This window comes from Rhinolophus hipposideros (assembly GCF_964194185.1).
Source record: "Rhinolophus hipposideros genome assembly, chromosome: 7".
Taxonomy (NCBI): domain Eukaryota; kingdom Metazoa; phylum Chordata; class Mammalia; order Chiroptera; family Rhinolophidae; genus Rhinolophus; species Rhinolophus hipposideros.
The window spans coordinates 38662152-38674918 of NC_138053.1; the positions used below are offsets into that span (position 1 = coordinate 38662152).

At 51.5% G+C, this 12767-nt stretch overlaps 1 protein-coding gene across 2 annotated transcripts; it reads right to left on the bottom strand.

The window, feature by feature from the left end:
- Positions 1-2147: 2147 nt before the first annotated feature.
- On the bottom strand, positions 2148-11842 carry NR2F1 (nuclear receptor subfamily 2 group F member 1). 2 transcript variants are annotated; one of them, XM_081053780.1, is made up of 3 exons: positions 11241-11842; positions 8247-8774; positions 2148-3198 (listed from the first exon to the last, which is right to left on the bottom strand). In XM_081053780.1, exons 1-3 carry the CDS (start codon positions 11701-11703, stop codon positions 2918-2920), a joined length of 1272 nt encoding a protein of 423 aa, XP_080909906.1. In that variant the 5' UTR covers positions 11704-11842; the 3' UTR covers positions 2148-2917. The 2 variants fall into 2 exon arrangements, with proteins under 2 accessions (XP_080909906.1, XP_080909907.1); XM_081053781.1 differs by lacking the exon at positions 11241-11842 and adding an exon at positions 9497-11170.
- Positions 11843-12767: the final 925 nt, after the last annotated feature.

The following is a 12767-nucleotide window of genomic DNA, read 5'->3' on the forward strand; positions in this document are numbered from 1 at the left end:
TCTTCCCTTAGAGCGGGCAGATTCGTCGGTCCCGGCTGCTGCGCGCTTCAAGGAGAGCCTCGGGGCGCGGGGCAGCCTGTCCTGCTCGCGAGGGAGCCCACGTGGCCCCTAAGTCCCTGGGAGGCTCTGTCTCTGGTGGAGACACAGAGACCTCTGACCAAGACAGCGTGTAACGCAGGCGGAGAACCCGCTGCTCGCCGCCCCAAGACGGCCCGCCGCCCTGCACCTCCCTTCCTAGGGGACTCGGGCCTCCTGGTTCCCAGGCCGAGTCTGTGAGGACACAGGAAAGCCTGTCCTCTTCCTACTCGGGTGTGCCCCGAGTTTGGGTCCAGGCTTAGAAAGGTCTCCGGGATTGCCCAGGCTAGAGCAAGGGTCCGACTTCCGTCTAGCAACAGCCAAGTTAGCACTGTCACCTCGGGACACCGGAGCAAGTGCCGCGTACAACCCAGGCCTCGGCTTCCAGGCTGGTCCCCACACTTGGCGCCTTGTGCTTGGGCCTCCATATTGAAATTAATTGAAAAATATGTTTCCGACCTACGAAAATGTTTATCTGTTTTCATCAGAGGGATCACACTGTAATGAATATATTTACATCTCATTTCAAGAAAAGCAGGAAAGATGGGTGAGCGCTTGGCAGCAGCTCGGCTGCCCTCCCCCTCTGCACCCTGCTGCACCCACTGCACCCCAGTCCCACGCCCTGCCATCGGGCAGCCTGGGAGGGCTTCCTGAGACTTCCTGGGAGGTGGTCAGTGGTTAAATATGAGTTCTCCCCCATGACCCTCTTGCCTTGAATGCCCAAACTGCAGGGAAGTCAGCCTGGCCCCAAAGGCATGCTCCTGGGTGTGGCGCAAAGGAGGAGGCCCATTGCAGAGTGGATCCTGTCAGGAGGGTCGCAGCCTCGGAGGGGCTCCACACCCCACACACACCATGGCCAGTAAGCCTGAGGTCGATCTCCAGACAGGTGGGCTACGCTTCATGGACCTGAGTGGGCTTCCCCACAGGTAACGTGGTTATTATTATTGCCTGGGTTGTACTGCACTTGGAATATCAAAACTTCAAGCTGGTTGGAGTGTAAGAGATTGTTAATGCGTGTTTTTTAACGACGTGGTGGTAGGGTGGGGACTGGTGGTGGTGGTAGGGTGAGCACTTGGAGACTTCTAGACAGCAAAATTAAAGCAGAACTTTGCCAATGACTTCTGAAATGAAGCTCTTGCCTCAACTGGGCCTGTTTGGGGAAGGGGGAGGAGGTGAGAGGTGTTATTTTAAAAGATCTGGCTTTATTAATACGTTAAGAAAAAAGCTCCCTTGGCAGTATGTGTTCTCACAGCACCGACTGTGATCCTATAAAACATTCATGCTCAGAAAGCTGTTACAGAGAGCAGCACCCCCGCCCCCCACAACCACACACAAGGAGAGGCCTGGAGGGAGATTTCTGCAGTGAAGAGGCCACTAGGGCCCAAATGCTACTTCTGGAAAGAGCCTGCTCCAGCCTAGCTCCTGGATTCCTGTTCTAGGTCCATGCCCCTAATTACCACAGGAAGGCCCTTCCACCCACCCAACAGACCTTGAGTGCCCTCCAGAGAACCCCTGTCTCCAGAGTATGGAGAAAAGGGCAAACCAGGGTCAGCTCTTCAGCAGACCACAGGGGGAGCAAAGCCAGGGTTCCCAGTGCTGAAGCCCCAACTCTCTCCCAGAGCTGGGGAGGGGCCTCACCCTCCAATCATAGGCAGAGAAGGTGTAGAGGCATCAGAGAGGCCCTTTCCTTCCCTTCACCCACACTTCCACGCCTCTACAGCCAGGCGAGTTCCCACCTGCAGTCACTGAAGCAGGTGGCACCCTGAGTCTGGGCCTGCCCCAGCCTGAAGCCCAGCTGCTAGCCATCCACCACCAACAAAGGCACATAGGATGCCGCTGGCAACCAAGGTTCCCTGCCCTCCCTGACCACTGTGCCCCACGTAGAGCCTGGCCCTGCAAATTTACAAAACCAAGGCAGTGGCTTGGTTTTAGGAAACGAATCTAGCCAATTTGGTAATGGACCTTAAAACTTCTTCCCTCTTAATCACCTCCCCCATTCTAATAATAATTGGAATGGAAATTAATTGGAGGGTTCTCTTGCACTGATGACATCTGTCAAGCAACCAGACACGTGGGTTTTGCTAAATTCTTTTATTTTGTTTAAATTTTCACTTCAATTTTAATTCTTGAAGAACAGCCTTGACAACATATATCGCACTCATTATAAGAAGCAAAGGGTTATATCAAAAATTATTAGTATAGAATCACAGGAAATCTGGTTTGGAACCAGAAAAAAATACAAAACAGATATAGATACATAGACACAGGACAATTTTTTATAATTATTTGGAAAATGTTATTTTCCCCTAATTCTTGTTTCCTTTTTTATGTGCATACGATGTTTAAATTTTACAAAAAATGAAAATAAAGACTAGTATCTTACAAAATGAATAACAATGTTTGGGGTGCGTGTGTGTGTATTTCTACATAGGATTCAGTCCACTTCCATGTGTGTTGTTTTCTGTACAGAATATATCCACATCCGTCCGCAATAAATCCCGAAGGTCCATTAGTCTCCTTCTGTTTTATTAAAATTCTCATGGTCCTCTCATCCAAAGATTTTCTTTTTCTCATGAGACACAAGGTCCTTTTTCTTTCCTTTCCAATGTGTTCACAGATCTGATCCTAAAAGAGTCTCTTTTCCTCCTGGTTTGCAGCTCGGGTTGCATTTCTGCAGGGTGGGCTGCTTCTGCCGACCTGGCCCTCCTCCCCACTGCCCAGCTTGCCCAGCCTGCTGCACCCTGCATCAGCCGCCCAGTGTCCCCCAGGCTTTAGAGTCCTTGGCCCCTGCTGGTCCTCTGAGTCTCTAGGGAGGTGGGGGCAGGTGGGCAGTGCCCAAGGTCTAGGAACACTGGATGGACATGTAAGGCCAGTTGAAGCTGCTCCCAGACAGTAACATATCACGGATGAGAGTTTCGATGGGGGTTTTACCTACCAAACGGACGAAGAACAGCTGCTCAATGACCGAGGAGGACACGGTGCGCAGCGAGGGCAGTCGCAGGAGCAGTTTGCCGAAACGGCTGGGCTGGTTAGGGTACTGGCTCCTTACATACTCCTCCAGCGCACACTGTGACTTCTCCTGCAGGCTCTCGATGTGGGCGGCATCCGACAGGCCACAGGCATCTGCCGGGGCAGCCACAGGAAGGAGAGACAAGGGGAGGGGGCACATGGTTAGGTCAGGGAACAGCAAAGGCACAAACAACAAGCTATTACAATTTTTTTTTAAGGCAAAAGGGGGGAAAACAGAAGGGAAAAAAACCAACATAGAAATCCACTCCTCCATGACTCCTACTCCTTCTTCATTACTCCCTTTCCCCAGCTCCCAATACCAATAAAATAAATCAAACCCCCAACGAGCCTAGGGGAGCTGGAGAGAGAAGCGTACACACGCACAGGCAGCAACCTCTCGCGTCCCTTTGTTTTTCTTCTTTCACCTTTGGATTAAATAATGTAAGATGCTGGAGCCATGTTTGCTGTGTGTAGCAACCTGTACTCTTCCTGCAGGGGAGTGTCCTTCCACTGCGCTCATTAAAGGGAAGACTTTTGCCCCTTTTGCCCCTGATTTCAGGGCGTTCAGGAGCCCTGAAGAAATATGCAGCCTGGAGGCAGTTCTTAAAAGCTTCTTGGAGTCCCCCTCTTGAATCCAAATGACCCCAACAGAAACCTCAAGGAGAACCTTGACTGTGTAGTGAATGAACACATGGGAGGGGGTAAGGAATCATGGCCTGGCAATCCCTGGATCAGATCAAGCCCATGCTTTAGCAATATAGGATTTGAAATTCACTATCTATGCAAGCAAGAATGCTGCAGCAAATCTTTGGTAAGGGTGTACACTTCTATCTGTACCTTAGATCAAGTAATTGAAAATTGGTCACATCTCTGTAAGCTGTATGATAATCAGGAGGAATATGGCTCAATTACTCCAGGCTGCAGAAAGGAGACATCTTCAGCGATCAGACACAAAGCTGGGCTCGAGGCAGCTGCTGTGGCTGCTTCAGAACTGGGAGGTAAGGAGTGGAAGGGGGATTTAGGGAGATAGGCTTCCTTTGGCAGGACCAAAGGGAAAAAAGGCACCTACACACAATGACAGCATCTCAAAGCCTGTGTATTTATCTCACATCAACCAAGGTTCCTGTTGGTCTCCTAAAAATATTTCAAGACAGCAGTTTATACTATGTCAACTAACTAGAGGCAAGCAAACGGAGGAGATGGTCGAATCAGAGGAATGCAGTGAAGCCTTCCTCTCTTGGTTCAAACACCCGTGTTGCTTCTTATATTAATAATAAATATTTAGAAAACAGGAAGATCACAGAGGAGCCCTTAGCTAGTCAGGAGGTTGACTAGAGATCAAAGGCAGAATTTGCTAATATATAAATCTGGGAAGAAATTCATGTTTGGTAATGCCCCCAAAAGGACATTATATAATTGGGAATGGGCAAGTGTGACCCTAAGAAGACACAGCAAATGATTCAAAGCGAAACCTGTGTCGGCTGAGTTTCTGAGCTTTATGTCTTTATATTTCAAGAACTGGGATTTACAAAGCATTCTGACACCTTCATCTACAAGGCTATGGCCTTGAGCAAAAATACAAATAAAACTAGTGATAATTCAAGAACTTCTGAGGCACGTCTCCTTTGACCCCAAATCCAGACTGGGTTCTTCTCAGATGTCTAATTACTCCAGCCAGCCTCTTGGGTGCCTCCATGCTGCCCTGACGGGAAGTCAGTGAGGTTTTATGGCCAGCAGGGCGAGGGCGGGATCACTTTGGGGCTTTGCTGCTTAGAGAAGGGACCCTGAGGTTTGCCCTTGGCCCTGCTTGCTAACCTAGACCTGCTGAATGGCCACCATAATGACTCATATTTTACATATATCTTGCTTTACATGCATTATCTGCCCATTATGCCAGGAGATCCTTTACCGCCTCAGACAATGCAAAATGAAAAGGACCCACTGATACCCCAGCAGATTTTTTTTTAAAGACCCATATGGCATCCCCTCAGGTCCATAAAATAGTTATCTGATATTTACGATTAGGGCCCTCACACTACAAGGTCACTAGTTAGACCACTCCAAGGGAGAGAAGCCCAGAAAAGGCGCACTTGGGCCCTATGCTGGCTGGCTGCTGTGATTTCTTTCCTCCTTTGAAGGCAGAATACCTTTAGCTGGGCCTGGCTGCCAGGTGCCAGCCGGCCAGCCCTATGGCCTCCCTCCAGCAGAAGCCCTAGTTTGGGCCTGGCTTCCCATTCTAGATAGCCATTCCCACTCTGGATATCCCTGCAACAGGATTCCCCCAACTGTGGACAGACAGTATGAGCTCTTAGATCGATAGGGTGGTTGTGGTAGCAAAGCTAGGTGAGCAGGGGTTGTAATGCAGTCCATATTTATATTCCGTGAGTTATATATACCCCAGATAAGAAAAGGAGGCAGAATGAGCAAAATCCATGTCTCGCTTTTTATATGGTTGTGTCAATGTGGGAACTCTCAATATTTCTTCTCCAGCATATGGAAAAGAAATTATGTAAATAAATAACCATTACTGTTCAGGCCCTCCTGGCTTAGCCTTTGTAGTGCAGAGAATGTATTTCATGTTGTGCATTCAGAAGAGTTTAGTGTTCAGGAAATATAGATGTAATCAGCTGCCATAACTAGAAATCAAAGTTATTATTGTACTGAAAATAGATTTATTGTATTTATGTTAACTAGATGGCTCCTTTTCAGGGAAGGTCTCATTTATTTGAGGGAATATTTAGGTGTATGAATTAATGAATTTTTTTAAAAAAGTAAGTTCGGGTCATGACCTAGTCCTTGGATGCTGTCCAGAATATTAAGGCTTAAGCATACCATCCGGAGGCCAAATGTGAAAACCACCACAGGGAACTCCCGTGCCAGCTTCAAATACTTAGCTGGAGCAAACCTCATTGGGCAATATGTCTAAAACTGTCTTTTCCATCATTCAAAGTTTGCTCAAAAGTTGGATGACTTTGAGAAGGCTTCCCATGAATTCCCTTCTGGCTAGCAATCAAAACAAGTTTAGTCAAAAGTGGAAATGTGTTGTATGTAGGACGGGGGTGAATTATTACTGACAGCTCTATTTCCATTTTCAGATATTCTGCTTGCAATTTTCCAACAAAATAATATTATTGTTCACTTTTCGGCCTCCCTTGCACCTTAAAGACTTGGTTTAAGAAACTTCTTTGAGGAAACTTTTTTTTTTAAGTAACAATTTTCACAGGGATGTTTTAGGATGAAAAGTTGAAAGAAATGATAAATAATTCCACAGTCTTCCCTGCAGCCTGCACAGTCCTTGCCTGTCTCTGGGAAAGGGCACAAGATCAGAAAAGTCAAGGGGGTTCAAAGAATCTTAGGGAGGACAAGGAAAAGGGAGGAGAAACCTTTCTTGGGAAGACCTCTGTCCAGCTCCAAGTCACATTTCTGCTTTAAAACACCTCACTGGATGAGATTTTAAAACCCCAACTTCCCTGACATTGGCTTGCTTCCTGATTAATTTGGCGAAAGAGCCGGGTATTGCAGAGCCAGCCAGGCCCCAGGCCTGCCAGAGCTAAAGCAGCCTGGTCACTGCTTCCCAGGCTCTTTGTCACTTTTGAAAAACACGTTTCCATCAAGAAGACTTATTAAGATAAAATGCATTCAAACGCCGAGGCTATTCAATAAATCTTCCATTTGTTTTAAGGTTCTCACTTTATCCTCTTGCAAAGAATAACTCCCTCTCCCACTAGCAGACCTGCATTTGCACTGAAAGTAAAAGGGGGGCAGTCCAAGTCCACAGCTCTGGCCACCCTGCATACAAATGAGATGCTCTTGTCTAAATAAATTATCTGCTGTTCAGATCGATATTAATACTACATTTGCTACATTACAATATTGTGCAAATTTAAGAGTCATTTTAATACAATGTAAATACGATTCTTCACGCATGAAAGCCAAGAAATATTGATAGATTATACTACTGCTTACTGCTCAACAAGGCCTTGGGAAAGGGGTTTTGCCATCTCTGCTCAAGAATGGTTTTAATTTGGCCTTTGGATGTCCTGGCTCTAGGATAGATTTATTAGGATAGTTTATTTGTTCTCTGAATGGAGGAATTAAAAACAATAGTGCCAATAATGGAGGTAAAACTGCCGCTAACCCTACTCACTGTGGGCAAGGCCCGAGACCCAGTCTGAGCAGCTCTATTCCTCACTAGCATCCCTTTTGGCTTTGTTTATATTTCCCCCCATTACCTTCTGCCCTGGGTGTTTATATGTTTCCCTCTTGCAGGTTACAATAATAAAAAAGGCGGGCAGTGTTCTCAGAGGCTCAGATCAGAGCCTTCAAAGGCAACGTTAATACACTTTCCTGGAAGTTAATTTGAACCATCTATCATAAGAGAAATTGTTAACATGCATGTTACCGCCGCCTACATTTAATTTGATATTTTTAAGGCACTCTGTTAAATTTCCAATGTTCGTGTGTTTTGCATGACTGTGAGATTTATCTCCGGGGCGGGAATCCTCCCCTACTTTAGGGTTCTACAGTATTGCTTTTGTTTTTTTATCTTTCGTGTTTAGATCGAATCCGTTTTTTACGACCCTCAATAACCTCAGCAACTGCAAACACGAATGCTTTCCGATAAGGGGAACTCCGGCAGCAATAAAGCGGGGTTATTTATAATTTATTTGCGCGTATTCTTCTCTTTCCACCTCTCTCCGTGTGTCTCTGTGTCGGGAAACTCATCCAGGGAGCGTGCCACACAGAGAAGAAAGCCACATTCCCACGTTCTCTTCTATCCCTTTCCTCCCCCAGAAACGCTGCGCTCCGGCATCCACATCCACACCGCACACACGCGCAGCCAGACGGAGCCACAGCACCGCCTCCCCGCACCAGACACGCACCCGCCGCCGCCGCCGCGGCCCCGCGCGGGAGCCCAGGCCGCTAGGCCGGGCCGCCCGCCACCTGCATCCGTGCCGCCTCACCTCCTGCACCGCCGCGACCCCAAGATGGCAGCGGCGCCGCAGGCCGCGTCCCGGCGCGGGGACCGCAGGTCCCGGCCAGGCCCAAGGGCCGGCGAGGGCCGGGCCGGGCGCGGTGGTGCCGCCAGAGGCCGGGCGCCAGCGGATGGAGCCTGAGGTGGCTCCCCGCGCGGCCTGCCCTCCCGGCGACCGCATCCTCACCTGACGTGAACAGCACGATGGCTTTGAGGCAGCTGTACTCGGCCGAGTCGACGTGCAGCGCCTTGAGCTTCTCCACCTGCTCCTGGAAGATGCGGATGTGGTCCATGAAGGCCACAACGCGGTCGGCGGACATGGGCGAGGCGTGCAGGCCGGCGGCGGCCAGCAACGGCGCCACGTGCAGCGGCATGGAGCATTGGGCCGCGTTGAGCACAAACAGCTCGCTCCAGGTGAGGCGTAGCAGGGACACCTGGTCGGTGATCTGCAGATCCGGGAAGAAGGGGATGTTGCGGGCCCACTCGACGGCGCTGAAGAGCAGGCGCGCGGCCAGCTCGCAGATGTTCTCGATGCCCATGATGTTGTTGGGCTGCATGCATTGGCTGCCGTAGCGCGACGTGGGGTAGGGCTCCGCGCGCAGCAGCAGCGAGATGTAGCCGGACAGGTAACAGTGGCCGTTGAGGGGGTCCCCGTTGGTGAGTGCGTACTGGCCTGGATTGGGCTGGGTTGGAGGCATTCTTCCTCGCTGAACCGCTGACAAAAGAAAGAGAGAAAAGAGGCAATGTGCATCCAGGGGGCTTGAGAACATCGCCGCTCCGCAGAGCACCCGACACAATGCGGAGGCTCTTCCCGCAACCACACGCGCCCCGCTCATCTTTTCTCGCTCTGGCCCACACAGCCCGCACCAGGAGGAAATCTGGGGGGAGGCCCTCCAGCTCCGCCGGTCGAAATGCCCGGCCATCGCTTGCGCACCTGGCCACCTCAGCCCTGCCAGAACTAGGCCCGACTTCAGGGTCCCCAGCCCGTCACGGCCAAGAAAGTACCACCCAATCCCTCTACCACCAAGGAATAACGCACGAATTGAAAAAAAAATCCCACTCACCCCTCCAGAATGAAACAAATTAGGGTAAAAAATACACAGGAGATACCAGAGAAAGGTTGTGGTTTTAGGCAAATGCCTAGCTGCCTCTTCATCTGCAAGCAAGCAAGCAAGCAAGCAAGCAAGCAAGCAAGCAAGCAAGCAAGCAAGCAAGCAAGGTTTTGCTCAAAATGTTTCCATATTCTCTAAAAATGCTATAGAATTACCCTTAACATAGATACTAGTTACATACCCTATTAACCACTTACAACTTTTCAAGAGAAAACAAGTATCCTGCACCCCTCCCCAGCCCCCTCCTCCCAATTGCCCCACACAAAGTTCTCGCTGTTAAAAGCAACAGAAAATTGAAAAAAAATCAAGAAAAAGTTGAACTTACAGTAGCCAAACATTATTGAAAAAAGTGGGAAATTAAATTAATGTCTGTCCTGTGCGGTGCCACTGCAACCTGCAGCCAGCTTTTGCCCAGTGAATGCACGAGCTTGCAACTGCAAAAACACTGGATTCATTAACCATCTGAATGCAAAACGTAAGCATGCTTTGAGTTCTTAAAGCTGACCAAAGTTTTTTTTTTTTTAATGTGTATGTTTTACTTCAACAGTGCCAGCGTTTTAAATTGCCATGTAAACAAAGACAACTCTAGGAAAAGTTAGGGCTACTGAACTCTTCCCCCCAACAAATTAATATAGATATGTCCATGTACATGTCGTAGCTGTCTAATTTCAGGTTGTGCAATATTTTCTTAAGTTTGCTTGGATTCTAATTTTAATGCAAGCCCTAGTGCAATTTAGGCTCTTGAAACACAAGGACTAGAATACTTTTTTTCTAATTATAGTTTTGAACTTGGCAGTTATTTTTCAATTAAATGAGAGCACAATTCAAAGTTGTTTTTTTTTTTTTTCAGATGCCTACACAATCTCCCTGGAGCTAGAAATGAAGTCGTCATATCTGCCTGCTCTTTGAGATCTGAAGGAATTCAATTTCTTTTCTTGCGGCATATAAAATATAATTTTAAAGTCAATTATAAGAAGGAGTAATCTACATTCCGCAAAATTGGCTGGTTCGCTAATTTGACTATAAGACATCTTTAATGATTGTCAGGAGATAAACTTTAACTGTAAACGGCTAAATATATTTATAGGAAAAGTGATGCATCTCTTGCCACATGAACATGAAGCATATCTAAATACATCAAAAGTTGTGTTAAAAGAAACCAAACCCATACAACACAGGGATTAAATGCTGTGGTAGCTCAAGCCAGCTGCAGTCTATGCATTATAGCCAAATCAGAAGGATCAGTAAATGCCGTTGTAAATTGTAATTTGTATGCAGTATTTAAGCAGAGGGTGGAGTTTGATGAAGAAATAAAACGAGTATCATGCTTTAAAAAAAATGACACAACTATGAAAGCACGGTTCAGTCACAAACTTTCCTTTCAAAGTAGAGGGGTGAAAACAAGGCCATAGCTTTGGAGGAGGCGGCCCTAGCTCCATGAAGAGGAGAGGGAACCAGTGAACAGGCCAGAAGACCCCCCTCCCCCCTAATTAGACCTACAAGTGCAATAAATCTCAGTTCTCTTTTTCCAAGCTAAGCTTCCAAAAGCATGATGCAGCAATGAATCTACAGTTCAGGGTACTCCAGTCCCCAGCCCTCCCCCATTTTAAATAAAGGGAACGAAGAGGTGGAGGGGAAAGTGGAATGCAAAAGCACAGAAACAGAGTTTTCTCGGGGAAGTAATCACCCCTCCCCAAGTTCATGCCAGCACAGCCCAAGCATCCTCACGCATATGCGGGGAAGAGACACACACCAAGCACATCCAAGACAGAGGAAGGAAGGGGATTTTAAGCCACAGCTCACGCTCCCAGAGAGGCAATCCTGAGCAGGCAGCGGGAGGGGTGGAGGAGCCAGGGAGAGGAGCGCAGGCCGGGAGGGGGAGACAGCGGCAGCGAGCATGGGGGGGGGGGACGCCGGGGGAGGAAGGCAGTGGGGACAGGGGTAGCTGGGACGGGCCGGGACTGCAGGAGTCTCAGCCCCAGACAGCAGCCACCCCTGTAAGACAGAAAGAAAAGAGGGCCGGGGAGGCGGGCGAAGCTCAGGGAGAGAAGCAGAGAAGAAATATTCACCTTCCCGCCTCATGCCCACTTTGAGGCACTTCTTGAGGCGGCAGTATTGGCACTGGTTGCGGTGGTGCTGGTCGATGGGACAGTTCCTGTTGGCACGGCATGTGTAAGTTAAGTTCCTGCGGACGCTCCTCTTGAAGAAACTTTTGCAGCCCTCGCAGGTGAATTGGCCGTAGTGCTTGCCGCTCGACTTGTCCCCGCACACCACGCACTCGATGTGCTGCTGGCTCTGGCCCGAGCCGGGCGGGCCCTGGCCCTTGTCCCCTGCCGTGCCGGGGGTGGCGGGCGCTCCGGGCTGGCCCGGGGTCTGCGGCGTGTGCGGCGCGCCTGAACCCGCCTGCTGCTGCTGCTCGCCGGCGCCGCCGCTGCCGCCGCGGGCCGCCTGCGCTGCGGGGTTGGGGCCGCCGGGGTTGCCCCCGGCCACGTCGTCCTGCGGATCTCGCCAGCTGCTAACTACCATTGCCATATCTTTGGGCCCGGGGAGCGCTGGGGGGAGCCGAGCTGCTCGCCGAGGGCCGCGGGGCGCGCGGGCGCGCTGGGAGGGGAAGGGGAAGGGGAAGGGGGGTGGGGGAGGGGGCGGGGGGCCCGCCCGGCGCCCCGGGGTCGCGGGAGCCGAGCCGGAGCCGGGCACCGGCCGCTGCCTCCGCCGCCGCCGCCGCTGCCGCCGCTACTGCCTCGGCCGCCCCGCTGCTGCTGCGCGCCCGCCCGCCCTGCTGGCGTTTTGTTGTGGTTCCTGCTGTTTTCTTTCTCTCTTTTTGCAGCCCCCCCAGGCTCTCCGTCTCCCCCCCAACACCCCTGCTCCCCTCACCCGCTCCCCCCGCGCTACGATCCTGGGGGGGCCACGCTCTCCTTCCCCCCCTCCCCACCCCCCCAGAGAGCAAGCTCCCTTCTCTCGCTTTTTTCTTCTTCTCCAAGTTGCAAAATCAGAAATGGCACAGGCGGCAGCCGGGAGCGGCGCGGGGCGCAGCGCCGGGGGCGGCGGGCATGGGCCACGGCGCGCGCACACACTCGCCCTCCGCCTCGCCCGCACCCCCGCGCACACACACACTCTCACACACACTCTCTCACCCGCGCCCGGCGCCCGCCCGCCCGCCCGCCGGTCGCTCGGGCTACGCGCTGAGCGCGGGCAGAGCCGACATAGAGGAAGCGGGCGAGGGCGGCAGCGGCGGCGGCGGCGGCGGAGGAGGTCGCGGCTGCAGGCGCCGCTGGAGACGCTGCCTCAGCTGCAACGGCGAACGCCGCTGGAGGAGCCGGGACCCTGGCCGGAGTCCGAGCTGGAGTCGGGGCCGCAGCCGGAGCGCGAGCCCGAGTCAGGGCCGCCCGCGCCGCCGCCGCCGCTGTCCCGGCGGGAGCCCTCGCTGGGCTCAGGATTGAGAAGAGCGCGGTGAGCCGAGCGGGGCGCGGGGCGAGGCTGCCCGAGACGATCAGGGAGCGCTGGTGTCGGGGGGCCAGGTCCAGGGCCGGACGCAGCCAGCCATTCAGGAAGGCAGCGCTGGAGAGCGGGAGGCAGCCGGCGAGGAGGATCACACA